Source organism: Salvelinus alpinus, chromosome 18 (assembly GCF_045679555.1).
Source record: "Salvelinus alpinus chromosome 18, SLU_Salpinus.1, whole genome shotgun sequence".
Lineage (NCBI taxonomy): Eukaryota > Metazoa > Chordata > Actinopteri > Salmoniformes > Salmonidae > Salvelinus > Salvelinus alpinus.
The window spans coordinates 22310965-22338682 of record NC_092103.1 but is presented as its reverse complement, the minus strand read 5'-3'; the positions used below and the strand labels follow the sequence as shown (position 1 = coordinate 22338682).

At 43.5% G+C, this 27718-nt stretch overlaps 1 protein-coding gene across 13 annotated transcripts in view; it reads left to right on the top strand.

Moving 5' to 3' along the window:
• Nucleotides 1–23792, top strand: part of LOC139544008 (ankyrin-1-like) — a 108380-nt gene extending 84588 nt beyond the window's left edge. For 5 of the 13 annotated variants that reach the window (XM_071350656.1, XM_071350655.1, XM_071350657.1 and 2 more), the window contains 17 exons: nucleotides 4338–4492; nucleotides 4704–4915; nucleotides 5823–6027; nucleotides 6288–6384; nucleotides 6658–6886; nucleotides 7043–7171; nucleotides 8498–8617; nucleotides 9397–9481; nucleotides 10400–10468; nucleotides 10574–10705; nucleotides 10842–10997; nucleotides 11336–11407; nucleotides 14175–14844; nucleotides 15090–15246; nucleotides 15625–15711; nucleotides 15892–15983; nucleotides 16375–23792. In XM_071350656.1, coding sequence (XP_071206757.1) covers nucleotides 4338–4492; nucleotides 4704–4915; nucleotides 5823–6027; nucleotides 6288–6384; nucleotides 6658–6886; nucleotides 7043–7171; nucleotides 8498–8617; nucleotides 9397–9481; nucleotides 10400–10468; nucleotides 10574–10705; nucleotides 10842–10997; nucleotides 11336–11407; nucleotides 14175–14844; nucleotides 15090–15246; nucleotides 15625–15711; nucleotides 15892–15954 — 2638 coding nt within the window. In that variant the 3' untranslated portion in view covers nucleotides 15955–15983; nucleotides 16375–23792. Of the gene's footprint in view, nucleotides 1–4337; nucleotides 4493–4703; nucleotides 4916–5822; nucleotides 6028–6287; nucleotides 6385–6657; nucleotides 6887–7042; nucleotides 7172–8497; nucleotides 8618–9396; nucleotides 9482–10399; nucleotides 10469–10573; nucleotides 10706–10841; nucleotides 10998–11335; nucleotides 11794–14174; nucleotides 14845–15089; nucleotides 15247–15624; nucleotides 15712–15891; nucleotides 15984–16374 lie in introns of those variants that run through there. The other 8 variants (XM_071350661.1, XM_071350660.1, XM_071350658.1 and 5 more) reach the window with 7 other exon arrangements.
• Nucleotides 23793–27718: the final 3926 nt, after the last annotated feature.

Here is a 27718-nt window from a genome sequence, read left to right as displayed (position 1 = left end):
AAAAACTCCCTTGAAAGGCCAGAACCTAGGAAAAAACCGAGAGAGTAACCAGGCTATGAGGTGTGGCCAGTCCTCTTCTGGATGTGCCGGGTGGAGATTATAACAGAACATGGCCAAGATGTTCAAATGTTCATAGATGACCAGCAGGGTCAAATAATAATAATCACAGTGGTTGTCAAGGGTGCAACAGGTCAGCACCTCAGGAGTAAATGTCAGTTGGCTTTTCATAGCCGATCATAGTATCTCTACCGCTCCTGCTGTCTCTAGAGAGTTGAAAACAGCAGGTCTGGGACAGGTAGCACGTCCGGTGAACAGGTCAGGGTTCCATAGCCACAGGCAGAACAGTTGAAATTGAAGCAGAAGCACGGCCAGGTGGACTGGGGACAGCAAGGTGTCATCAGGCCAGGTAGTCCTGAGGCATGGTCCTAGTGCTCAGGTCCTCCGAGAGAGGGAAAGAAAGAAAGAAAGAAAGAAAGAAAGAAAGAAAGAAAGAAAGAAAGAAAGAAAGAAAGAAAGAAAGAAAGAAAGAAAGAAAGAAAGAAAGAAAGAAAAGAGAAAGAGAGAGAGAAAGTGAGAGAGAATTAGAGAAAGCACACTTAAATTCACACATGACACCGGATAATACAGGAGAAATCCTCCAGATATAACAGACTGACCCTAGTGCCCGACACATAAACTACTGCCACATAAATACTGGAGGCTGAGACAGGAGGGGTCGGGAGACACTGAGGCCCCATCCGACAATACCCCCGGACAGGGCCAAACAGGCAGGATATAAACCCACCCACTTTGCGAAAGCACAGCCCCCACACCACTTGAGGGATACCTTCAACCACCAACTTACCATCCTGAGACAAGGCCCACAAAGATCCACAAAGCGTATAGCCCACAAAGATCTCCGCCACGGCACAACCCAAGGGGGGTGCGCCAACCCGGACAGGAAGATCACGTCAGGGACTCAACCCACTCAAGTGACTCACCCCTCCTAGGAACGGCAGAGGCGATCAGCATGTTGAAACAATTTAAAACTATAAACTTAATTGTTTAAAACTAAAAACTGTCATTTTTGGAAGCATGTCTTACCTTGTTTCAAAGTACCCTTGACAAAATGCGACTATAGAAATGTTGAGGGAGTTACTTTAAACACTTAATATGCCTTTGAAAACAGCATTTTTCCATGTTCTATTGGTTTTCAAATCAACTTTCCTTTACTTTCATAATCCTAGTAACCCATGCTAGTTGATGCATCTTGAGACTGGAGACCCCTCTTTATTCATTTCGAAAAGGATATTTTCATCTGTCACATGAAACCGCTCGCGCATGTGGTAATTGCATTTTGGAACGTTTGCGCATAGCCTACAGCCATGTGTGCGTTGTTGAGCTTATAATATGAACAAATACAACTGTATCAAAATGTTAAGCTAAACGGTCTGATTTGTTGCATCAGCCTCATTGCTTTTCTAAATGTTTTAATTTGCAGTGGTTTTATGATTTTTGGATCTGTCATCGCAGAGCTGTCCCAGAAGACTGTTTTGAACTGTATACATATTTTTCTATCATCCCAGGGATGACGGGATGCCCTTAATTTCGAGCCCTGGAGGGATTTATTTTATAAAGACATTACAAGTATTTGTGACCGACCTGAATTCGGTCATATGTTGCAAAATTTGATATTGTGTTTTTTTCCAGTAAATAAAAGTACAGACTCAGACCTACAAAATGGTATATCATATAATGCAGTTGAGGAACAATGGGAAAGTAATTCTGCTTTGAAAGTTGATAAGCTTTTAACCCCACTTTTGAGAAAACGGCTCTTGAATGTTCTGGTACACCTACTGGAGACCTCTTCTTTGTCTACACCTATTCAGCATCGTTCACACCCTGTTAAGCCTTAGCCCCACCCATCTCTTTAAGTATCCACATGTGAGGCCATGTGGTAAACAGAGTGGGTAAGGTAGTGCAGCAAACAACCAAAGATGTCAAGACTAAAATTGGTGAAAGTAGTAGCTAACAATATGGAAAAACTCCAGGTAAAAATACACTTGATCTGGTCCTTGGCCTATATCCTAATCTGACTTTGGTGCAGGTCATGTTGTTTTTCACATGACAGTCTCTGGTAAACACACACTATATCAAATAAAATCTAAGTGTAATTGTCATATGCAAAGTATACAGAAGGTGTAAATGGTACAGTGAAATGGTTACTTGCATAGTAGCAATATAAAAAATAGAAAGTGTCCAGATAAGAATATCTTATCATTATTAGATGATGCTTACCCAGGCACACTTGTCTAAATTGATAGGTCATGTAATAGAAAGTCTATAACCACCCTCCAGCCACATCTAGCTAAGTGGATGTGTCACTATAGTCTAGACATATACACAAGTCCATGTATTTAAATAGATGGCCATAATCACCCCCAGATACACCTGGCTAACTTGATGGGTCATATAATCATCTGGAGTCTTTTATTTAGACATGTAGCTAGCTAGCTAGCTAGCTAAACAATTAACCATAATCCCAACCCATACTACTAGCAATACAAAATTATTTGTCATAGCTAGCCACCATGCATGAAATGATGTAATATGAATCTGCAGGTAGCTAAAACTTACCAACTAGCTAGCTAGCTAGCTAATATTAGGCTATAACTAGCAATGCAAATGGATTTCTGAGATACGAATAATATTACTACACATATCATACATGTAACGTCAGCTAGCTAGCCTGCAAGTTAGTACATTTTAACCTGTAATGAAAACTACTTTCTGTCACGTTCGTCGTAACATTGAAGAGAGGACCAAAGCCCAGCGTGATATAAATACATTCTTCTAATTTATTATAACGTAACAAAGAATACTTAACAGACTTACAAAACAACAAACGAACGTGAAGCTATAATTTAAACAAGTGCAGACACAGGCAACTTACACATAGACATAGACAATCACCCACGAACTACCTAATGAATATGGCTGCCTAAATATGGTTCCCAATCAGAGACAACAATAGACAGCTGTCTCTAATTGAGAACCAATCTAGGCAACCATAGACATACATACACCTAGACTAGACACTGCCCCATAAACATACAAAACCCCTAGACAATACAAAACACATACATCCCCCATGTCACACCCTGACCTAACTAAAATAATAAAGAAAACAAAGATAACTAAGGCCGGGGCGTGACACTTTCTGACAAAATTAGAAACGTATAATATCTGAAAATGTAGCTAGACTCTTACACGTGTACATGGATGAACGCTTCGCGGCAGACTGTAACCCCTTTAACTCAGTTTTACATTTACATTACATTTAAGTCATTTAGCAGACGCTCTTATCCAGAGCGACTTACAAATTGGTGCATTCACCTTATGATATCCAGTGGAACAACCACTTTACAATAGTGCATCTAACTCTTTTAAGGGGGGGGGGGGGGGTTAGAAGGATTACTTTATCCTATCCTAGGTATTCCTTAAAGAGGTTTTGTTTGTACAGCTTGTTTGGTCCGAGTTGTGTCAAGTCACTCTGGTTCAAAGTGATTGTTTGCAGAAAGTAGTCCATCACAACTTTTTCCCACTGATGTCGGTAGCGCCTGCTAAATTCAGGGCAGCAATGTTGTTGAGAGCAGTGGCAACATTTTTGCAGTTCTCCATGGCTAACATATATCTTTCAGAAAAGCCGTGGTAGCAAGGATTATTTACACATACTAAGCAGCTCATGTTATAGACAGAAGCATGCTACATGACAGACCAATCCGATCTCATCTCTCGGCATGTCCAGCCCATCCATTTTCTCAGCCAATCCGTGGCTAAAACTCGTAATTTAACCATTTTATTTGTATTTACAGATGACATACACGTTTGTTATTAAGGCACATGAACATTCACATGTTCCAGAACGGATTTCTGACAAAAAACGTTCAAATGCCTTTCCTGTGAAGTAGTGACGTGCGACATATGACTAGCTTCCTGAAACGGGTCGCATTTGATTGTAATTATAATTTTATAGGCTATCAAGGGTGGCCAACCATCCTCCAGGAGAGCCTTAAAGGGGCAGTGTTGTATTTTGAGACAGGCTTGAATATGCAAAGAAGCCAATAGGCAGCCTACATTTTTGTCTGATTCTCTATGGTAAAAAAGGTAGTAATGTATTTTATTTTGTAAAGTGGTTCCTTGCATTATACAATTATGTAAAAATGGTGTTACAGACCAAGTGGCTTGAGCTTTTGGACAAGTACAAAATCAGTCCTACAAGTGGCTAAAAAAGTTAATATCAAGCCCTGTATAGTATAATAATAGTATGTTAATGTAGAGTGGTAATGTCTCTATAGGCCAGTGATAGTGGAGATTCCCCACTTTGCTGCTCTGGGTCGAGGGGACCGGGAGCTGGTGGTTCTGCGCAGTGAGAACGGCTCTGTCTGGAAGGAGCATCGCAATCGCTATGGCGACGAGGTGCTGGAGACCATTTTGAATGGCATGGATGAAGGTCAGTGTAACAATGATAAATGTCATCCCCCTAAAGCAGAGCCAGCTGCATCTTCATGCACTATCCTGTCTATCTAAGGACAGACTATTCACATGTACCACACATTTAAGTAGTCTACAGTATATCATTTGAACAACAATGTTATACACACAAAACATACTTATACACAAACCTAATCCATATGCCTCTCTCTCTGCCGCCCCTCCCTCAGACCTGGAGAGTCACGAGGAGTTGGAGAAGAAGAGAATCCGCCGAATTATCTCCACTGACTTCCCCCTCTACTTCGCTGTGGTGTCCCGCGTCCAGCAGGAGAGCGACCTGATTGGCCCAGAGGGAGGTCAGCTGACCAGTAACCTGGTCCCTCATGTCCAGGCCATCTTCCCTGAGACAGCGGTCACCAAGAGAGTGCGGCTGGGGCTGCAGGTGAGGAAGAGGATGAGGAAGATAAAGAGGAGGGGAGAGAGCAGCAGAGATATGTTCAGCAGTTTCAGACACCGAACATCCCTCCTCTGGATTCTGTCTTTTTAAAGAGGACTTTATGGAAATGCAGGTTTTCATGCAGGAGTGAATAATGCTTTCTGCACTGCTCTTACAAAGAGCTGTCCCAGGACTGTATTCAATCAAGTTTGATTGAATGGGACATCTTGGCAGGTAGCTGCTCTGTTTAGCTTACTTAATCAGTGCTGTCTGCCCTGCCAAACAAGCAAGGTTGGCACCACAGCAACAATGGAGCTGGCTAATGCATCAAACTGACTATGGAATATACACATAGAAACTGGCACTCAGGAATGCTGACTACCTCCAAATACTGAAGCTGGATTCGTTTTATTTTTCCATGACCACAGTTTGTTGTTATATTTCTTGCTGAATCTGTGTCCCATATCGCTTAATTTTTTGTACACTGTAGTTGTCATATAGCATTTTTGCATGTATGAATGTTGTCTTTTTCTTTTTTTCTTCACACTTCAGTTCCCTGAGCTAAATCCTGCTACGCTGACAAAGATGATGAACTGATATTCAAATGTGCATGTTACTTGGTTTTATGTGTGAGTATGATTGTGTGCACTTTTTGTCCATTGGTTAGATGTACAGTATGTTCAGGTAGGACTATGTATTATGTTGTCTGAATATGTGTGAGTTTGTCTTAATAATAGTTTGTTGACTGTGCTCCGGAGGGCGAGTAATGTGAGACAGAAAGTTCGAAACTAATTATGTTATATTTATTCCTATTTTTGTCTCCCATTTTAATGCATCACCTGTCCTTTCTCCTTTATCCCTTTCTCTTTTCTCTCACTCTTTCTCCTCTCCCTTCTTTCCTCTCCCTCTTCAGGCTCAGCCAATCCCAGACGAGCTGCTGACTCGACAGCTTGGTAACCAAGCGACCTTCAGTCCAGTGGTCACGGTAGAGCCACGACGACGCAAGTTCCACCGGCCAATCGGATTACGTATCCCACTGCCCCCTTCTTGGAGGGAGAGTCCACGTGACGCTGGGGATGGGGACACCACCAGCCTGCGCCTCCTCTGCAGTGTCATTGGTACGGTCCGGCGTTGAGTTTAATTATACCCTTAACAACTGATTCATGGCCAATAGCGTTCATTGCCAACATAAGTGAGTGTTAGGACAGGGGTGAAGGCGAGAGAACTAGTGCTGACCAACAAAAAGCATCACGACCCAAGCCAGTCAGTTTTATGAAAGCGGTACAGGGACAATAGCAGGTCTCTGAGGGGAAAGAGAGGGAAAGAGGAAGTGGAGGTGTATAAAAAGAGAGAGATGAAACAGTCCTTTGTCTCCCAGGTGGAACAGCACCTGCCCAATGGGAGGATATCACTGGCACCACCAAGCTGATGTACGCCAACAACTGCGCCAACTTCACCACCAACGTCTCCGCAAGGTGTGTCCTAATTCACACTCACAACAGTCAGCCATGCACTCTCCTTTAGAGGTTATACAAAATGTATGAAGCAGAACACCCTGATACTATTTACCCAATGCATATAGCCAGATGTAACCTCATCCTGTGCCAAACCACATTGAGTTCCACCCACTGACGATATGGAACACCTGACTTTCCATTACTTTTACTCTTTAACACAACACCCACTCTCTCTAACGACTATCCATCACCCTTCTCTGTGCGTCATCTCTCCTCTCATCCTCTGCCCAGGTTCTGGCTGGCAGACTGCCCTCGCACGGCCGAGGTGGTGACCTTCGCCAACCTGCTGTACCGGGAGCTGATGGCAGTGCCCTACATGGCCAAGTTTGTGATATTCGCAAAAATGAATGAGGCGCGCGAGGGCCGCCTACGCTGCTACTGCATGACCGACGACAAGATGGACAAAACCCTGGAGCTGCACGAGAACTTCAGCGAGGTGGCACGAAGCAGGGATATAGAGGTCAGCAAGGGGCAAGGGTCAGGGGAAAGGGTTTTAGTGTGTGTCAGTAGGTTCTACTATATTTAAATATGTTCACATAACTCAGACATTTGTGTAAATAATCCATTGAAGGCAATGGAGGATTTTTCTCCCCTGACTCTCTGTCGCCACCCTAAGGTGATGGAGGGCATGCCGCTGCACCTGGAGTGCTCTGGGAACCTGGTGCCTGTGAGGAAGGCCACTCAGCAGCCACGCAGCTTCAGCTTCCAAGCCTTCAGAGACAACAGACTGCCTGTCTCGGTCAAGGTCTGTCTCCCACTCATTCTCTATGTTTTCCCATAGGAATTGTGATCCAGTCAATTTAATTGAAATGTCCTTCTGTCAGTCAGTCTGTTTTATTCCTTCCAGGACATGTCAGTCTATCAACCTGTCTGTTTATGCATTTAACATGTTAGTCAGACAGGTTTTGTGTTGAAACAACAGTTGGTCGGTCGACAGTCAGTCGGTCTTTTTATCCAATCTACATGTCTGTGTGTACATCTGTCCCATCCATCTATCTCTTTATATTTTTACAATCATTGTGTACCTTCTCCCATCTCTATCACTCCATCTCTCCAACTGTTTCAATTCTATCTTTCTCTCCTTGTTTAACTGTGTTGAGTTCCAACCAACACTTTTCTATCACATACACCCTGTCCCTCTATCTGTGTGGCTGTCTGTGTTCCTCTCTGTTTGTGTGTCTATGGTATGTGTCTGCGTGTGCGGCCATATCTTTGTCTACCAATAAATCTGTCTGTGTCATCTGTATGTCTTTCTGTGTGGCTTTGAGTGTGACGTGCGCTTCCGTCTCAGCCGGTCTCAGACGAGTGTGTTGTGATGTATTCTCCACTGTGGTGTACCTACCGACTCTCTCCCTAGCTGTAACTGTGTGCACATCCTTTAGCTCTTTCACCTTCTTGCCTGCCTGCCAATCTTGTGGCCTGCCTGTCTGTATGTCTGTCTCACTGTCTCTCTTTCTCTCTCTCACGGTCTCTGTTACTGTCTGATCTGACAGACGCCCAGGTAAATGTGCAGGTAAATCTCTCTCTCTCGCCTGCCTATGGACTGCTTCCATCCCTTCCCTGCTGTGTTTCTGCTCGACAGACCCACTACACTGCAGGTTGTCTAATTCCCACCTTTGCTCTGTTCTTCTTCCCCCTCTCTTTTTTTCATTCTTTTTCACCCTATCCTCTTGTCCATCCTCTTCTTTATCCTTCATATCTGCTCCTCTTACCTCTGTCACTCTCTCTTGTCTCTCCTCCTCAAATCTACCTCTTCTGGTATTCCTGCTTCTCTCTCTGTCTCTCTGTCTCTCTGTCTCTCTGTCTCTCTCTCTCTCTCTCTCTGTCTCTCTGTCTCTCTCTCTCTCTCTCTCTCTCTCTGTCTCTCTGTCTCTCTGTCTCTCTCTCTCTCTCTCTCGCTCTGTCTCTGTCTCTCTCTCTCTCTCTCTCTCTCTCTGTCTCTCTGTCTCTCTGTCTCTCTCTCTCTCTGTCTCTCTCTCTCTCTCTCTCTCTCTCTCTCTCTCTCTCTCTCTCTCTCTCTCTCTCTCTCTCTCTCTCTCTCTCTCTCTCTCTCTCTCTGTGTATCTATCAGGTTAGAGACAGCAATAAGGAGGCCTCTGGGTTCCTTTCTTTCCTACGGAAGTCTACCAAGTATGAGGACTCCCAGCATGTGCTGTGTAACCTCAACATCACCATGCCACCCTGTGTCAAGGTACACACAGTCTCTCATACACCCACTAAACTACTCACATGCAACCCCTTTTAACCCTTCTAAACCACACTCCACGACCAACATTACACACTCACAACCCCTTTTAACCCTTCTAAACCACACTCCACGACCAACATTACACACTCACAACCCCTTTTAACCCTTCTAAACCACACTCCACGACCAACATTACACACTCACAACCCCTCTTAACCTTGCCAATACAAAAATATATTATTTCCGTTCTACATTAGCAGATATCATTACAGTCATTAATTGAATTGACATTTTGAATGGGGTGTTTTTTTGCTTTAATGTTGCTGTTGATTGATTGGTTCTCAGTCGTAACAAAAGATCTTTCTTAGGGAGCTCTGTCTGCACCTTCCTCGGGTGATGAATGATCAGTTGAGCTTTGAAGGCTTAAAAAAGACCTGAAATAAAGACCTGAAATACAGACTTTAAGAGATACCGTATCTAAAGAGACTAGTCAGTCTGTTGATTGGTGGTTTTAAAAGCAAAGATTCACCAAATATTTAGATGTCCTGCTATCATCCCAGTGCTATTTTAAGCATTTAAAAAAATCTCAAAATCAGTTTTATTTACACTAAGATAGTACAGTACAAAGTAATAGTCACAAAAGCAGCATAGATACAATAAACCACATTCAAACATATCATTAGACAACGTTGGGAGAAGTAGCTGGTATTTCAGAGGTAGCAGCCATATCTAGTCACTGATGTGTGTGTGCTTTGTGACTGTGTCCCTTGTGTGTGATCCAGGTTGTGGGGAGTGAGGAGCGCAGGCGAACTCTGACCCCACTGGCCCTGAGGGAGCGCTACAGCATGCTGAACGAGCCCGGTCTCGGTAAGTCATACCATGCCTGTCCAGAAGCCCTCTCCCCACTATACAGGAGGAGACAGGGCCTGAATGTTGCACCCCTTCTTCCCTGCTTCCCAGTCTACTACTCTCTCTATTTTATGCATGCATGAGCCTTGGATGCACTGCACTACTACGCCCCATAATACACAGCAGTGTGATGATGGCGCTATATTGATTATGTGCCAAAGATTAGCTAATACCTACACATCCAAACAGCTCCATTGAAAACTAGAACCCTTCCAGAGGGTTATGTTATGGTTTGCATGCCGCTGGTGCTGGTTGCTCCACTGCGAGTCCTGTTAGCATGGCGGATATTTAGCATTTAGCTTAGCGCTGGGAATGGGCGGGTCCTCACAGTGGAGCCAGACAGAGGAGCCCTCTGATTGGCCCATGGTAGATGAGCAGAGAAAGGAAGGAGTGCTAATTGGTTACATGGTGAAGCACAGCACTGGTACCTTGCACCTCAGTTCCTCATGGTTATGTTACGCTAACAGAATGGACTGGTGTCTGAATGAATGCCTCCAATACTCTACCTACCTCTAACCTACCCTGCCTATAGTCTGCTAACACACATGGATCGTATGGGCAAAAACACTATACTCTGTGGGTAATGTGTCAAGGTAAGTTTGCTATTATCTTTTTTAAAAGCAACTGATTTTAATGGGTTTGATTTGTTGGGAATTTTGGTGGTTAGTTTGGTCTCCTTTAATGAGTAACATGGAAAATTGTGTAAAAATGTTACAGTTGTTGTTCTATACTGTTTATACAGTTTACAGTGTTCAGTTGTAAAGTCGGGATTGAGTAATTCATTTGCAGTAGATGTTCAGAGTCAGACACAGTTGTGCTTGTAAAGTATATTTAGCTCTGAGACTGTTCTGTTTCTGAAGTTGTCTTTTTTTCCAGTGAATGCCATGGAGAGGACCGAGCTCAAGATCTCTCTCATATCTGAACAGCTGGGCTTGAGCTGGGCAGGTCAGTGCTCTTCTACATGGGTGACACTGTATACAGTCTACTATATGTGGTAAGATAAACTTACATACGTATTTGATTGACCTAATTATTTATTCTCCCTCTCAGAGTTGGCGCGGGAGCTGCATTTTGGTGTAGATGACATTAACAGAATCAGGGTGGAGAATCCTAACTCCCTCCTGGACCAGAGTTCAGCCCTGCTCAATCTGTGGGCCGGCCGGGAGGGCAAGAGGGCCAAGAGTGAGTCTCTATCTGTCTGTCTGGCTGTCTGTCTCTCAGTCTGTGTCTTACTACAGTCCCCCAACACAACTCTCTTCATTCCTTTCCCTATTTTCTGCCCTCTCTCTCTCCTTTACCTTCTCTTTCCCTCTGTCAGTGGAGAGTGTGTATGGGGCTCTCAAAAACATTGACCGTTCAGACATTGTGAGTTCAGTGGAGGGCCAGCCACAGGCAGAGGCCGGGGCCTCAGAGGAGGGTGCCTGCAGACTGGCCGACCGCGACTCCACCCTGCTCTCCCCCAGTGTTATCAATGGTAAGAGACACATGCACAGAGATGTGCACACACACACACACACACACACACACACACACACACACACACACACACACACACACACACACACACACACACACACACACACACACACACACACACACACACACACACACACACACACACACACACACACACACACACACATACAGTTGCGCTCACACACACACACATTCCACCAATGTGATCAGTAGTATGAATAGACCATACTTGCCCCTAGTAATGTCAATGGTGAAAACAAGATCAATGAGAAGCCCAATACTCTTCTCAACTGTATGGGTAACACAGATTGAACCTTATCTCTGTTGCTCCACAAGAGATCACGGACACAGGTCGGCCACCTGTAGTCTTCAAGCCACGAGTTATTAGGCACCCATTTTTCAGAAGGGGTAAGTGGGCTGCATGGTTGATTTCTTCTGATGATTCTCAAAGGATTTTGAGTCACGTCTGAGGAAGGGTGCGATTTCCACCATAACCCAGTGATATGTGAGCATGTAATGTGAGCATTTCCTTATTGCATTTTGGTGACAGCCGTCATTCCAGTTTCACTGTTCTGACACCTCATGCTTTAGGCCTGAACATGATGGTTCTCACATGACATCATAGGAGATGTGAGGATAAAACCTCAAATAAACACAACTTGAAGACATATGTCATTTGAAATGACAGTTCTACACATTGAGTTAGTAATTAGGAAAGACTAAAATATACATTTTACCACTGTGTGTTTATGTTTTAGTCAAGTATATGGATGAGTCGGATATGCGTGCGTGTGTGTGTGTGTGTGGGGGGGGGGGGGGGGGGGGGTGAACACTAAGTGGCACTAGTACACAGTTTGCACACAGTTTGTGTGCTCTGGGCCTCCATCCCTTGTTCCTTTGTTACTCCCCTCTGTCTCTCCTAAGTCTGTCCCTCGTTCTCTATGTGTCTGTGACATGTCATATCTGCCGCCCTCCTCTTCCTCCTCCTCAAAGCTCTTCCTCTCCGATCTCTGACCTCATATTGACCTCTGGGCCTCTCCTCTCTCCTGTCATCTTATTTTCTCGTGCTCACGTGTTCAGTCAAGCTAACCTCAAATCAGCTAACCTCCTCTCTCAGTGTAGCTCTGTGTCTATGCATGTGCATGCTGCCTGACTCACTGTACCTCTCTCTGTGTCTCGCATCAGGGAAAGGTGTGTTTCTATAGGTCTGGGAGGGTCAGTGTTGATGTGTTGTGGGGTGGAGGGGTGTCAAAATAAAGGTGGTCTTGCTATCAAAATAAACGTTTGCTGTTTTGGAATAAGAACTGTGTATTTGCATGGCATGCTTTCTGTATGACTATTTCCTTATGTGTATTTTACTTTTTCTTGTTTCTCTGCTTTTTGTCGAACTTGTTTTAAATGCTGTATTAACTCCTTAAATCTCAGTGGGGTTTCTGTGAATTCTATGGTGTTGGTTTAATGCTAGGCTGTAACACAAAGTTGACCGAACAGCACATAATGTTCTAAAAATAATGTAGCTGTGACATGACAGCTTTGTCATTAAAACAATGTTGTCATAATGTCACAGATACATTGTTAGAATGTTATGTGCCAGCTAATGTGTTCGATGGTGTGGAGGAGTGTGTGGGCCTGGGTGTGTGTGTTCCTGAGTACAGTGACCTGTGAACTGTGTGTGTGTTTTCATGTGTCTCTGTATGTTTGTGTGTGTGCTGTTTATAGGTGGACAGTGCTGTGCATTGTATTTGTGTGTTTGTAGATTGACAATCTATGTGGAGTTGTTGTGCTTCACTATGTGTTGTAATGTTATTTTTACACTTTTGTCTTTAAATTGGGAGGTACAGTAAGGATTAATCCAGATAAACCATCGTCATTCCAACTCATTTCTTCAACATCCGTTTAATTCAGAACATCTCTACCCCTCTTCATCCTCACCTCTACTGTCTCTGTACTGCATCTTCACCATAGCATCCCAAAAACAAACATGCACGCTCACATACACTAACACACTTTTACAGTTAAACTATTCTCCGTAGGCATCACCACTCTGAAAGAAATAAAGCCAGACTTCATTCATCAGTCCAGTGTCCATGAACACTTCAGTTCCTTCTCCACCTTACTATCACATTACATCATACTCATTACCACCTAGAACACAGACTGTCAAGATGTAAATATACAAAGAAGTCACACTGAAAGCCTTTTAAGATGGACAGAACAGAGAAAGACAACCATGATGATAGGAGACAGACAGAAAGACAGATATATTTGTATGTGTGCCTGTGTGTGTGTGCACTTGTGCATATGTGTGTGTGAGGGTGAGTGCAAGTGCAAGTAACTTGTCATTTTCCCAGCAGCTTCCTGACCCTCTCACTTGTGATTAGGTTTGGAACGATAATGGAATTTGTATCTCAATGATTATAGTATCACAATAAAAAGTTTTTATCACAATAATAGACATTGGAGCCTATCAGTTTCAATCTAAATCTTGTTGCCAATAACTAATTGAGAGCAATGAAAATGATATTGCGATAAACATGGACACAATTCAATTCAATATCACAGGTATCATTGAACATGCGTATCGTGATAATTTGGTAGTATTGATTATCGTGCCAACCCAACTTACCCCAAACACCCCACTCACCTGCTCTCTCTTAATATCTTGGATGACAGTGTCAACTGCCACTCCACATTCTTACTTATTAAGAAAACCTACCACTTCACCCCTTTCCCACAGACAATGGACAGACAATAAATAAGACTCCATGTCTAAGCCTGTATTCCCTATATAACACCTGCTGCTCTCAGGGTGAAAATCCTGTCACATGTCACAATACTGTAAAACTGCTTCCTTCCATGCAGCCTCCATTTGAACCACTGACATATCACCAGATCAGTGGTCTGCAAAATCACTGTTTTTCATGGAACGTGAGACACTTTTTTCACTACTACTGACTCCAAGAAGGTGCCAGTGAGTGTGTGTGCTTTCTTAGAACTGGAAGTAGTGAAAACAAATCTAGCCACTTTCTCTTACCCAGCATATTGTGACACAGGACTGAGCCCCACTGTGTCCTATAGGGCAGAGAAACAGACCCACTACTCCCACATCCCTGTCTAATCCTCCTCTCCCCTCCCCTCCTCTAACTCCCCCATCCCTGTGCCTGCGTGGTGTTAGTCTCCCTCTCTCTTTATCTCGCCTCCCTCCCAGGTTACGGGCTGGTGCAGGAGGAGCTGCTCTCCCCGGCCTCCTTGCAGTACAGCCTGCCCTCTCCACTGGGTGCTGAGCCCTACTGGCAGGAGGTGTCCAGTCTGGAGTGTGCCCCAATCGCCACCACCGAAGAAGACATCCTGATGGAAATGTCTGACGTGCAGGTGTGGCCCTCGGGGGTCAGCCCCTCTCTGGTCACAGTGGAGGACTCATCCCTGGATGGCAGCAGCCGGGCTGACGACTCAGAGGGGGCCACCCTGTCCCTTCCCTTCAGCCTGGGGCGCCCCAGCAGTGGGGCAAGCGGGGCCAGTGGCTCCATCATGGGGCTGGAGGAGGAAGAGGAAGGGGAGAGAGAGGAGGTGCGGCAGGAGCCGGCAGACAGGGACAGGGTGAGGGCCAGCGGTGCGGTGCCAAAGGTCAACCTGAATGGCCAGCTGGGAGGTCAGAGGTCGGAGGGCAGGAGGGTGGAGGTAGCAGCATCAGTGGCGGGCAGCAGTGTGACTGGAGGAGGAGGAGGAGGAGGAGTAGGGCAGAGTTCAGAGGAAGGGCTTTCTGTTGTTTCAGGACAGCAGGTCTATGCCCAGCTGTGTGAGATGTCAGGACTGAGCCGAACCATGGAGCACAACGGAGACAACAGGTGAGACTCAGTCAGGGGTTCAGACTGGTCTAGTCAGACAGTCCTGCTCTCAACCTTATGCTCTATGTGTGTACTGAGTCCATACTCAATACTCAATTCCATGAATACATTATGGCATTCTTTTTTCGTGTATTTTGTCTGTCTGTCTTGTTCTCTTTCCTACTCGCACCTCTGTCTCTGTCACTCTTACTTTCTGCTCCTCTGTCCACTCCGTCTCTCTGTCCCTGTCTCCCCCTCTCTCTCAGGGTGTTGGGAGGCAGTGCATTCCAGCCATACCTACCTGACAAGGACTCCCTGCATGGCTGGGCGGGGTTGCAGACACCCAGGCTGCCCCGGCAGAGTGTGGAGACGCTGATGATGTTACCAGGGTCACGCGAAGCCCAGGATGCTATCTTGACGCCGGTGTGTGACATGGGGCATGCTGTGCAGGCAACTGTTTGGCACGCAGCCCTTTGACAAGGGGCTGGGCTTCTTTCATCAGGAGGCGGGGCCTGGGAGCAGGAGCGGAGGCGGGGCCAGGTCAGGTTGTCACGCCGACTGACCACCTGCTGCTTCCTGTGCCTGGAGGAGGGACTTCCTGTCCATGCCTGCGATAGATAGGACAATCTTTTAATTTGGTTTCAATCATCAAAATTCCAACCATCAACATTTTTATGATGTTATGCTACATCATGACCTGAAATTGGGTTAATAGGATAAAGTTGTGTTGCGTGGTTTGTAAACCTGTGTCCTAATGTCATTTGGTAATTTAATGTGTTATATCCTGATGTTTTGACACAGATTAATGTTGATAAAGAGGACTATGCTGTTGAGTTTCTGGCTGAGGAGCAGTTTGTGGACGAACATGGAAAAGTCGTCACTAGAAATGTTGGTTTGTCTTCTTCTGCACAACTATTTCCAACAAGTAGACTCACACACTCACAAATAGACACATACAAACATACATACAGAAACACACATGCTTGCAAATACACATCACATAGATCAGTGTTAACTCCACTGTGTATTTTCTCCTACCCTGCAACCTCCCTCCCTGCTGTACTGTAGGTGGAGGTGGATGTGAGGAAGGGTGCTCAGTCAGTGAAGCGCACCAGTCTGCGTAGAGTATAACACTGAAACACACATACCCAGTCCTCAAGGTACGGAACACATAAGCTCTCGTGTATATATTCCAGTGCTTGGATAGATGCTTTTAGAAGTGTCTATCAGACCCTGGTCAACCAGAGTAGGTTGAAGTTAGACTGGCTAATGTAAATGACAACCCCTGCACACTACTCTTTTGAAATAATGTTACAAAGTGAAAGATTAAAGAATCTTTGTCTGACAGCTCTCATTAGAGCATGTATGTGTACATAATATTCCACCACTTCTGAATGAGAATACATCACTTGTTATCTTTAGGTGTTGTTCTTTTTTTGTCATCAGTTACTTGTGTGGATACCTCTGTCCATCTCTTTATATGTGACGAGATTGTAGTAGTTAAAAACAATTCCCTTTTTACTGAATTCTGTTTTTTTTTCTGTCCCCTAGGACCGGACATCCACTGCCAAACTATCCTCCACAAACACAAAGCCAGGTGACAGAGGGAAATGAGGAAAAGATTGAGAGGAGAGAAGAGGGAACGAAGACTGATAGAAAGACTAATATCTGCAAACAACAAATACAAACACAAAATCATCTGCAGAACGACCCTGGAGTTCCACAGCAAGAGGAAAAGAGACAGAGATCTACTTGTAGTTTTGTAACATTTTTTTAAAGAAAACGATACTAAACTAGAGTAGAGCATGATTTTTTTTCTATGAAAAACATGAGAAAATCCAACCCCCAAAAAATGCAACAAAAAAGTGCTTCCTGTCAACTGTAACCGCATGATTGACTGATGGTGCATGACCTTTGAACTGTCATTATCTACAAACTGAAGGGGTACAAGGTACACGGCCGACCCAGGACTGGGTCAGGGGTGAGTTTAAGGATACTTTTTCCCCCAAAAGGAAGTGGTGTGTGTAAGCAAGTTGATTCTGGCAACACTAAAGCCAAAAAAGCAAGTATTTTTTCCCCACAACTGATTGGTACGATACAGCGAAGCCAATGCTGAGCCTACCAATGCTTCATTCACTTGGACCCTATTTCCCTGTTATTCTATGTGATATATTCTCTATGCTTTGTGTCTGTGTGTGTACCTTTACTGCACGTGTTCTCTCGCTTCAGGCTTGGCACTGAGCCTTGTCCTGGTTGGTCGGTGCTCCTGTGATGTCACGGCGTGCTCAGTGTGGGAATGAGAAAGCCACTGTTCTCCCCTGCTCGTGAGCGTCTGTCTGCGTGTGCCGTCTTTCCTTTGTGAATGCGCTTCTTGTGTTTCTTGTGTTTCTTTAGCGTTGTCAACCCCAGTTCCATTTTGTCTAACTTTGATAGGGAATCACTTTCTCCCCCTGTTTTACTCAGACAAAGGTTTGATAGCATTGTGTGGCAGCCAGTGGACTCTAAGATTCTTACCCAACACATCCCTGATTTACAGTAGCATGATGTGCCCTTCCCCTCATACCACCCTCCCCTCCGATATGTTGACACCATACTCCTCTCCATCAACTCCTGTAGCTCCAACTTATGTCTCTAGCCTATCAGCTTCCCCCTTTGCTCTCTCTCTCTCTTTCTCTCCTCTCTGTTTGCTTTGGCTGTAGCACCTCATGGCTTCGTTCTTTTATGGTTCACATTAGATTGTGCTTTCGGTTTTAGGGGGTGAAGAAGATAGGGGCATAATAAACAGTGTGGATAATCATATTTATGGGAACGAGATGGAGGTATATGTGGAAGTTTAGATGAGATTTTAGAGACTAGCGTAGCTAATCAAGTAAGGACATACTGACAGATAGCACTGTGACCGCCCAACTTAACACTGACCCCTGAGCCCATGTACCTTGTACTGTGAACTTACACATACACACACCTCATACATGCATACATACAAACACACACATAACCATTATACACACTCGCACATATCACTAATACACACATGCACATACAGTAATTGATCTGTTGTGCCCTAGTTGTTATGAGAAGCCAGGTCAGGCTCAGATTATGTACTTTGGTGTCTGCCACAGCAATAATATCCGACAAGGAGAACACAGAGGGATATATACAGTTGAAGTCGGAAGTTTACATACACTTAGGTTGGAGTCATCCAACACTTAGGTTGGAGTTGTTTTTCAACCACTCCACAAATTTATTGTAGATTATTTCACTTATAATTAACTGTATCACAATTCCAGTGGGCCAGAAGTTTACATACATTAAGTTGACTGTGCCTTTAAACAGCTTGGAAAATTCCAGAAAATTATGTCATGGCTTTAGAAGCTTCTGATAGGCTAATTGACATAATTTGAGTCGATTGGAGGTGTACCTGTGGATGTATTTCAAGGCCTACCTTCAAACTCAGTGCCTCTTTGCTTGACATCATGGGAAAATCAAAAGAAATCAGCCAAAACCTCAGAAAAAAATTGTAGACCTCCACAAGTCTGGTTCATCCTTGGGAGCAATTTCCAAACATCTGAAGGTACCATGTTCATTTGTACAAACAATAGTACGCAAGTATAAACACCATGGAACCACGCAGCCGTCATACCGCTCAGGAAGGAGGCGCGTTCTGTCTCCTAGAGATGAACGTCCTTTGGTGCAAAAAGTGCAAATCAATCCCAGAACAACAGCAAAGGACCTTGTGAAGATGCTGGAGGAAACAGGTACAAAAGTATCTATATCCACAGTAAAACGAGTCCTATATCAACATAACCTGAAAGTCCGCTCAGCAAGGAAGAAGCCACTGCTCCAAAACCGCCATTAAAAAGCCAGACTACAGTTTGCAACTGCACATGGGGACAAAGATCGTACTTTTTGGAGAAATGTTCTCTGGTCTGATGAGACAAAAATAGAACAGACCATCGTTATGTTTGGAGGAAAAATGGGGAGGCTTGCAAGCCGAAGAACACCATCCCAACCGTGAAGCACGGGGGTGGCAGCATCGTGTTGTGGGGGTGCTTTGCTGCAGGAGGGACTGGTGCACTTCACAAAATAGATGGCATCAGGGGGGAGGAAAAAAATGTGGATACATTGAAGCAACATCTCAAGACATCAGTCAGGATGTTAAAGCTTGGCCGCAAATGGGTCTTCCAAATCGACATTGACCCCAAGCATACTTCCAAAGTTGTGGCAAAAGGGCTTAAGGACAACAAAGTCAAGGTATTGGAGTGGCCATCACAAAGCCCTGACCTCAATCTTATAGAACATTTGTGGGCAGAACTAAAAAAGCATGTGCGAGCAAGGAGGCCTACACACCTGACTCAGTTACACCCGCTCTGTCAAGAGGAATGGGCCAAAATTCACCCAACTTATTGTGGGAAGCTTGTGGAAGGCTACCCGAAACGTTTGACCAAAGTAAAAAAATGTAAAGGCAATGCTACCAAATACTAATTGAGTGTATGTAAACTTCTGACCCACTGAGAATGTGATGATAGAAATAAAAGCTGAAATAAATCATTCTCTCTACTAATATTCTGACATTTCACATTCTTAAAATAAAGTGGTGATCCTAACTGACCTAAGACAGGGTATTTTGATAGGATTAAATGTCAGGAATTGTGAAAAACTGAGTTTAATTGTATTTGGCTAAGGTGTATGTAAACTTCCAACTTCAACTGTATATACAGTGTGTGTGTGTGTGTGTGTGTGTGTGTGTGTGTGTGTGTGTGTGTGTGTGTGTGTGTGTGTGTGTGTGTGTGTGTGTGTGTGTGTGTGTGTGTGTGTGTGTGTGTGTGTGTGTGTGTGTGTGTGTGTGTGTGTGTGTGTGTGTGTGTGTATGTGTCTGTGTGTGTGTGTGTGTGTGTGTGTACCAGTCACAATTTTGAACACGCCTGCTCATTCAAGGGTTTTTCTTTATTTGTACTAGTTTTTACATTGTAGAATAATAATGAAGACATCAAAACTATGAAATAACACATATGGAATCATGTACAAACCAAAAGTGTTCAACAAATAAAAATATATTTTGGATTTTACATTCTTCAAAGTAGCCACCCTTTGCCTTGATGAAAGCTTTGCACACTCTTGGCATTCTCTCAACCTGCTTCACCTGGAATGCATTTTCCAACAGTCTTGAAGGAGTTCCCACATATGCTGAGCACTTGTTGGCTGATTTTCCTTCACACTGCGGTCCAACTCAACCCAAACCATCTCAATTGGGTTGAGTTCAGCTGATTGTGGAGGCCAGGTAATCTGATGCAGCACTCCATCCCTCTCCTTCTTGGAGGGTGGATACTTGTATTTTTTGGTTACTACATGATTCCATATGTGTTATTTCATAGTTTTGATGTCTTCACTATTATTCTACAATAAAGAGAAATTAAAAAATAAAGAAAAACCATTGAATGAGTAGGTGTGTCCAAATTTTTGACTGGTACTGTATATACAGTATGTGTATGTTGGTTGGGTGGGTGTTCTGTATCTGCACATTATGGTAGCATTAAAAGCATTTCTCTCTCTTGCATGTATACAAAGGGTACAATCCAAGGCTGTATGCAAATGGTTTTCCCCTCACAAATGTGATCCTTTCAATGTATTCACCAATGTCATTCAACAACGGCATCTCCTTAGTTGCATTGATGTATTAGTGTGGTGGCACTCCCACCTGGTGTCGTAAAGAGGTATCACAGACTACATAACGGTTGTATGGGGGGAAAGGGGGATACTTCAGGAAAAGTGAAAGGGGGATACCAAGTCAGTTGTACAACTGAATGCATTCAACAGAAATGTGTCTTCCGCATTTAACCCAACCCCTCTGAATCAGAAAATGGTTTGGTCCAGCACTTAACGTAGCAGATATTATCCAGGATATGCTAACTTCATCCATTGCATCTTGGGAATGAATCTCTCGTTGTAGCACTCATTTACTGAGAAAAATAGAATATGTATCATAACCACTGTAGCTGGAGTAAAAAAATACACTGAATTTGGTATTTGTATTTATTATGGATCCCCATTAGCTGCTGCCAAGGTAGCAGCTACTCTTCCTGGGGTCCAGCAAAATGAAGGCAGTTATATACAATTAAAATTATTACATTACATTTCACAACATATTTCTCAACACATTAAGTGTGTGCCCTCAGGCCACTACTGTACTACCACATATCTACAACACAAAATCAATGTGTACATGTGTGTATAGTGTATATGTTATGTGTGTGCGTGTGCCTGTGTGTGTGTGTGTCTCTTCACAGTCCCTGCTGTTCCAGTTTTCAGTTTTTTTATCAGATTTTACTGCATGCACGAGTTACTTGTAGAATAGAGTTCCATGTCGGACTGACTCTATGTAGTACTGTGCACCTCCCATAGTCTGTTCTGCCTCTGGTGGCATGTCCCTCTTTGTGACACCTGACCACACGACTGAACAGTGGTCCAGGTGCGACAAAACTGGAGCCTGTAGGACCTGCCTTGTTGATAGCGACATTTGTGTAAGTGTCGTACATGTTCAATGCCCTTATGCCCTTCTCTATAAGCATGCTGAAAATCTGTTGTTACTGTGAAATAGCATTGTATCTGGTCAAACACAATTTTTTTCAAAAGTTTACTAAGGGTTGGTAACAGGCTGATTGGTCGGCTATTTGAGCCATTAAAGGGTGCTTTGCTATTCTTGGGTAGCGGATTTACTTTTTCTTCACTTTCTTGTTGGCTTAGATTGAAGAGATGGCAAATAGGAGTAGCAATGTTGTCCACTATCATCCTCAGTAATTGTCCATCCAATTTTGTCAGACCCAGGTGGCTTGTCATTGTTGATAGACAACAATAATGTTTTCACCTCTTCCACATTCACTTTACGGAATTCAAAATTACAACGCTTGTCTTTCATAATTTGGTCAGTTATGCATGGATGTGTAGGTTCAGAATTTGTTGTTGGCATGTCAGGCTTAAGTTTGCTAATCTTGCCAATGAAAAAATAATTAAAGTAGTTGGCGATATCAGTGGCTTTTGTGATGCATGAGCCATCTGACTCAATGAATTATGTTGTCGAGTTCGCAATTTTGCCCAAAATTTCATTTAAGGTGCTCCAAAGCATTTTTCTATCATTATTTATATAATTGATCTTTGCTTCATAGTACAGTTCTTTTTTTTGTCACATGAATGACTGAGTGAATAGATTAGTAACACATCACAGACACATATTACCTGCCAATCAGTGTACATTAAAACCTCATCTGTTATGCCACATTTATCACATATAACTTATCGTTCACTCTTATTCAACTCAGGTTTCAGTTCTAGCAGGATCCCAGGTGTGTGTGTGTGTGTGTGTGTGTGTGTGTGTGTGTGTGTGTGTGTGTGTGTGTGTGTGTGTGTGTGTGTGTGTGTGTGTGTGTGTGTGTGTGTGTGTGTGTGTGTGTGTGTGTGTGTGTGTGTGTGTGTGTGTGTGTGTGTGTGTGAGAGAGATGTAATGGGTTACAGGTGAGCCTCCACTCTCCGGGTCATTTTTCTGTTTAAACAGCAGTGGAGATGATTGACTTATGTTGCTGCTTTGGGTCTGAATAGGCTGATGATGAAACTCTCAATCAGCAATGGATAAGTCAATCAATGTATCAATCAGATTTTCCACAACAACAAGACACTGAGACCGGATATGGATGAAATATAGAGACCACAGTCTGAAATGTATTTAAAATTGATGTTCAGCATGTTTGATGAGTCTCAGATTAAGGGTAACTGTGTGTTGGCTTAGAGGTTTTAGATTTTTTCATTTCCAAGATCAAACTGAGCCGGTCCACAACCCTTTGCACTGTGAGAACTGTAGACTCCACCTGTGTGTGTGCGTGTGTGTGTGTGTGTGTGTGTGTGTGTGTGTGTGTGTGTGTGTGTGTGTGTGTGTGTGTGTGTGTGTGTGTCTGCGTGTGCTTGCTGTGTTCAAGAGGTTGATGGGAGGGTTAACTGTTAACTGTTGCAAAGAATAGAGATCACCTATACTCCTTTAGAATGGATACATGACAATATTAACGCAATATCATAATACTCTCTACTAAGGAATGCAACTGTGCACATGCACAGAAAATGTTTTTATGAAAATATATGACAAAATATATTGAATTAGAATGCTATGCACCCTTATAGAGTTGTTATAGATGTTCTTTACGCATATTAACTAGACTATAGGCAAACGCCCACATCATGGGGACTGTAGAGGCTTTGTGGGTATTTCAACTTGTTTACTTTTCTTTTTTATTGTCATGGAGAGAGGGAAAAACAAACATGAATATGTATACAAACCTTTGTTTCAATCAGATTCATTCTGACACGAAGATATGTATAGATCAGGGTTCCCCAACTTGTGGACTGCGGGTGATTTTATTTGCTCCCCCCCCCCCCCCCCACACACACACACACACACACAGTTTTCTGAGCCGGAACACGGTTCATTTTTTTGTTGGACATAAAAGTGTGAAAACACCAGCAAATCAGCTCCAAGTGATTTTCATTTTGCAAATATGTTCCAAAGTATTCCCACACATAATAGAGAGACAGTACCAGTACAACCTTTGGACACAGCTACTCATTCAAGGGTTTTTCTTTATTTGTACTATGTTCTACATTGTAGAATAATAGTAAAAATAAAGAAAAACCCTGGAATGAGTAGCTGTGTCCAAACTTTGTACTAGTACTGTATATGTGATCATATACAAATGTAAGCAAGGTTTGAAATTATTATGTTTTAATCAAATGTTATATCTGTTTGGGCTTCTTGCGGTCAATTTGCAGTCTACAAATTATTTTTTAATATGTTCTGGCCCCTTGACCATCCGCTCAAGAACAGATTGACCCGCGGCTGAATCCTAGTTGATGATCCCTGGTGTAGATCATCTACCATGTACACCAGCTCCAACCATTTACAGAAATGAATAAAGATGTGAACATAACTGATGTGTTGTCTTACACACTTTGATGTGTTTGAGAATCAAATGTAAATTGATGTACGTTTGGAAATGTAACTCTATGGGCATGTGTACAGTATAAAGCAGTGGCAGTCAGTGCCGTTTAAGATGAGGGAGGACCATTTTTTTTTTCATGAGCATGGCCTTATTTCTATTACTGCATACTGGATGATTGTCATTCATATTCCATTCACCCAGTTCAATGTAACAACAATAGGTTTAGGCTACTACATGACACTCTAATTTTCCTTATACCCATCATGGGGTTGCTACAACCTAGCCTATGAATGAAAGTTTACAACGTAGGTGCACACCGGTCGAGAGAAAGATTTGAGGTGACAAGCAGTGACACATGCACAGACAGTGACACATTCAATACCGCCTTGCACACTCTTGCCTGCATCTAGCTGATATAGGGTGTAATCATTAGTCCAACAGTTGCAAACAAGAGTTTTTATTAGACAATTTCAGGTATGTTTATCCACGTTTTGTTCCATTTACTTCCGTTTAAGAAACGTTTATCATCAGAATCGGCGGAATGAATACACCCCTGATCCTGTGTAAACACAGTACACTTTCATAGCAGGCACGTTGTATTTCTTCTCACATCTATGCGCTCTCCTCCTCTCACCTTTTCCTTTCGCTTGTGGACTTCAATGCACAACACATCAGCTGTATGTGACCAGGCGAAAACAAACTTTCCAAGCCAAACCCTATTATAACCAGTACACACAGCCTACATTGTTGTCACCATATTAGCTAAAGTAAAGTCATAGTCAACATAGCTAATAGAACTAACGAGTTAGTAAATCCGCTACAATCATGCAGTAACTTTACAGTGTACAGTCAGTAAGCAGTTTAGCACTTACACCGGCGGGCCCCGGTGGCAATAAATTGGTCAAACCAAAACCTTACCTTGACTTAGAAGAGTTCCATTGTTGTGTTGGATAGTCATAGCCAGCTAGCTAACATAGTATCCCTCTATTTGAGCAGGGTGTTTGAGTAGGCTAAACTAGCTAGCCGCATTTGCTAGCTAAGTAAGTGAAAAACATGATGGAATCTCTCTCATCTCTCTCTTTCTTCTCCTTCATTATGGAAGAAATTCAATTGTCCAGAACTGCTTAACTATTGTCTTTCTCTCTCTTTCAGTTAACTACTCACCAGATGTTATGCACTGCAGTGCTAGCTAGCGGTAGCTTATGCTTTCAGTACTAGATTCATTCTCTGATCCATTGATTGGGTGGACAACATGTCAGTTCGTGCTGCAAGAGCTCTAATAGGTTGGAGATGTCCTCCGGAAGTTGTCATAATTACTGTGTTAATTAAGTCTACGGAAGTGGGTGAGAACCATGAGCCTCCTAGGTTTTGTATTGAAGTCAATGTTCCCAGAGGAGGACGGAAGCTAGCTGTCCTCCGGCTACACCAGGTGCTACCTTACAGAGTGCTGTTGAGGCTACTGTAGACCTTCATTGCAAAATAGTGTGTCTTGATCAATTATTGGGTGAAATGATTATATTTAGGATAGTTTTATCTAAAAAGGCTAACTTTTTAAATGTTGTACAATAAAAAAAAAAAAAAAATGAAATTCACTGAGAAGGATGGCCTCCACTGGTATAAAGGTAATTACATTGGTGCAAAACATTTATCAGGCAGAGAGTGGATCTTATTCTTGTTTCAAAGACTACCGTGATTTCCGGACTATAAGCCGCTACTTTTTCCCACGCTTTGAACCTCGCGGCTTATACAATGACGCGGCTAATTTATGGATTTTTCCCGCATTCACAAGATTCATGCCGCCAAAAAACTGAGCACCGTCACATAATGTGGCGTAAATCGAGCGCGCTCAAACTTCCCATCATTCTGATTACGGTAGTCATTTTGTCACCCTCATCATGGCAAAGACACGGAGAAATGCATATGATGCAGCTTTGAAGTTGAAGGCGATCGATCTGGCTGTTGGAAAAGGAAATAGAGCTGCTGCACGGGAGCTTGGCCTTAATGAGTCGATGATAAGACGTTGGAAACAGCAGCGTGAGGAACTGACTCAGTGCAAAAAGACAACAAAAGCTTTCAGAGGGAAGAAAAGCAGATGGCCCGAACTAGAAAATGAGCTTGAAGACTGGGTCAACATACAGAGAGCAGACGGCCGAGGTGTTTCAACTGTGCAGATCCGACTGAAAGCCAAAACAATCGCCACCGCAAAGAAGTTTGAGGATTTTAGAGGTGGACCATCGTGGTGTCTAAGATTTATGAGACGTAAAGGCCTGTCCATCAGGGTACGGACGAGTCTGTGTCAGCAGCTCCCTCCCGACTACGAGGAATTTTTTTTAAACTTCCGCAAATTCACTGATGCAAAGATAGCGGAGCATTCCATCGGCCCACACGACATCATAAATATGGATGAGGTTCCTCTGACGTTTGACCTGCCTCTCACTCGGACTGTCAACAGGAAAGGCGAATCATCCGTCACGCTGAAAACAACTGGGCATGAAAAAATGCACTTCACCTGTGTTCTGAGCTGCACGGCATCGGGAGAAAAGCTTCCACCGATGTTGGTTTTCAAACGCATGACGATGCCAAAAGAAAAATTCCAGAGAGGAATTGTTGTGAAAGTCAACAAGAAAGGATGGATGACGGAAGGCCTAATGCATGAATGGCATACGGAGTGTTACGGCAAGCGACCGGGAGGATTCTTTCACAAGAACAAGGCATTGCTCGTGTTGGACAGCATGAGGTCCCACATAACAGATTCTGTGAAAGAAGCCATCAAGAGGACAAACTCAATTCCAGCTGTGATTCCTGGGGGCACAACAAAGTATTTGCAGCCACTCGACATCAGTGTAAATCGTGCATTTAAGGTGGCGCTCCGTGTTCAGTGGGAGGCTTGGATGACAAGTGGGGAGAAATCCTTCACTAAAACGGGCCGCATGCGAAGAGCAACTTATGGTCAAGTCTGCCAGTGGGTCCTGACAGCGTGGAGCATTGTCAAAAAATCCACTATCATCAACGCGTTTCGAAAGGCTGGACTGCTGCGTGTTGAAGAGGGCAGCATGAGCTCAGCGGGGAATTTGCCTCCGGATGAAAGTGACGAGAGCGACAATGAAAACGATCCAACATCGGATGAAGCAATTCTGAGGCTATTCAACTCCGACACCGAAGGCGATGACTTCAGTGGTTTCAGTGCACAGGAGGAAGATAGTGACCAATTACTTTCTTGGTAGGCTACTGTTTACTGCTATTTTTAAAATTTTTGTTACAAGCCGTGTTTCGTTAAAGCCTATTTATTTTTGTTACAAGCCGTGTTTCGTTTAAAAGCCTATTTATTTTTGTTACAAGCCGTGTTTCATTTAAAGGCTGTGTAAAGTTCATTTGTTTCAATGTACCGGTAGACACCTGCGGCTTATAGACACGTGCGGCTTATTTATGTACAAAATACATATATTTTTTTAATTCAGTGGGTGCGGCTTATATTCAGGTGCGCTTAATAGTCCAGAAATTACGGTATGTATAGCCCTACATAGGCTATACATATACTCTCACAGGGATATTGATATCTTCATTTTTCCAGTTTACATAGTTATTTAGGCTATTTTATATTCCTCTACATGGGTGTATTCCTCTACATGGGTGTTAGTATCATGACACATGACAAGACCCAGATGCAGATACAGGAGACAGATGGTTGGAGTCTAAGATGTTTAATAATCCAAAAAAGGAGTAGGCAAGAGAATGGTCATGGACAGGCAAAAGGTCAAAACCAGTTCAGAGTCCAGGAGGTACAGAGTGGCAGACAGGCTCGAGGTCAAGGCAGGCAGAATGGTCAGGCAGGCGGGTACAGAGTCCAGAAACAGGCAAGGTCAAACCTGGGAGGACTAGAAAAAGGAGAATAGCAAAGGCAGGAGAATGGGAAA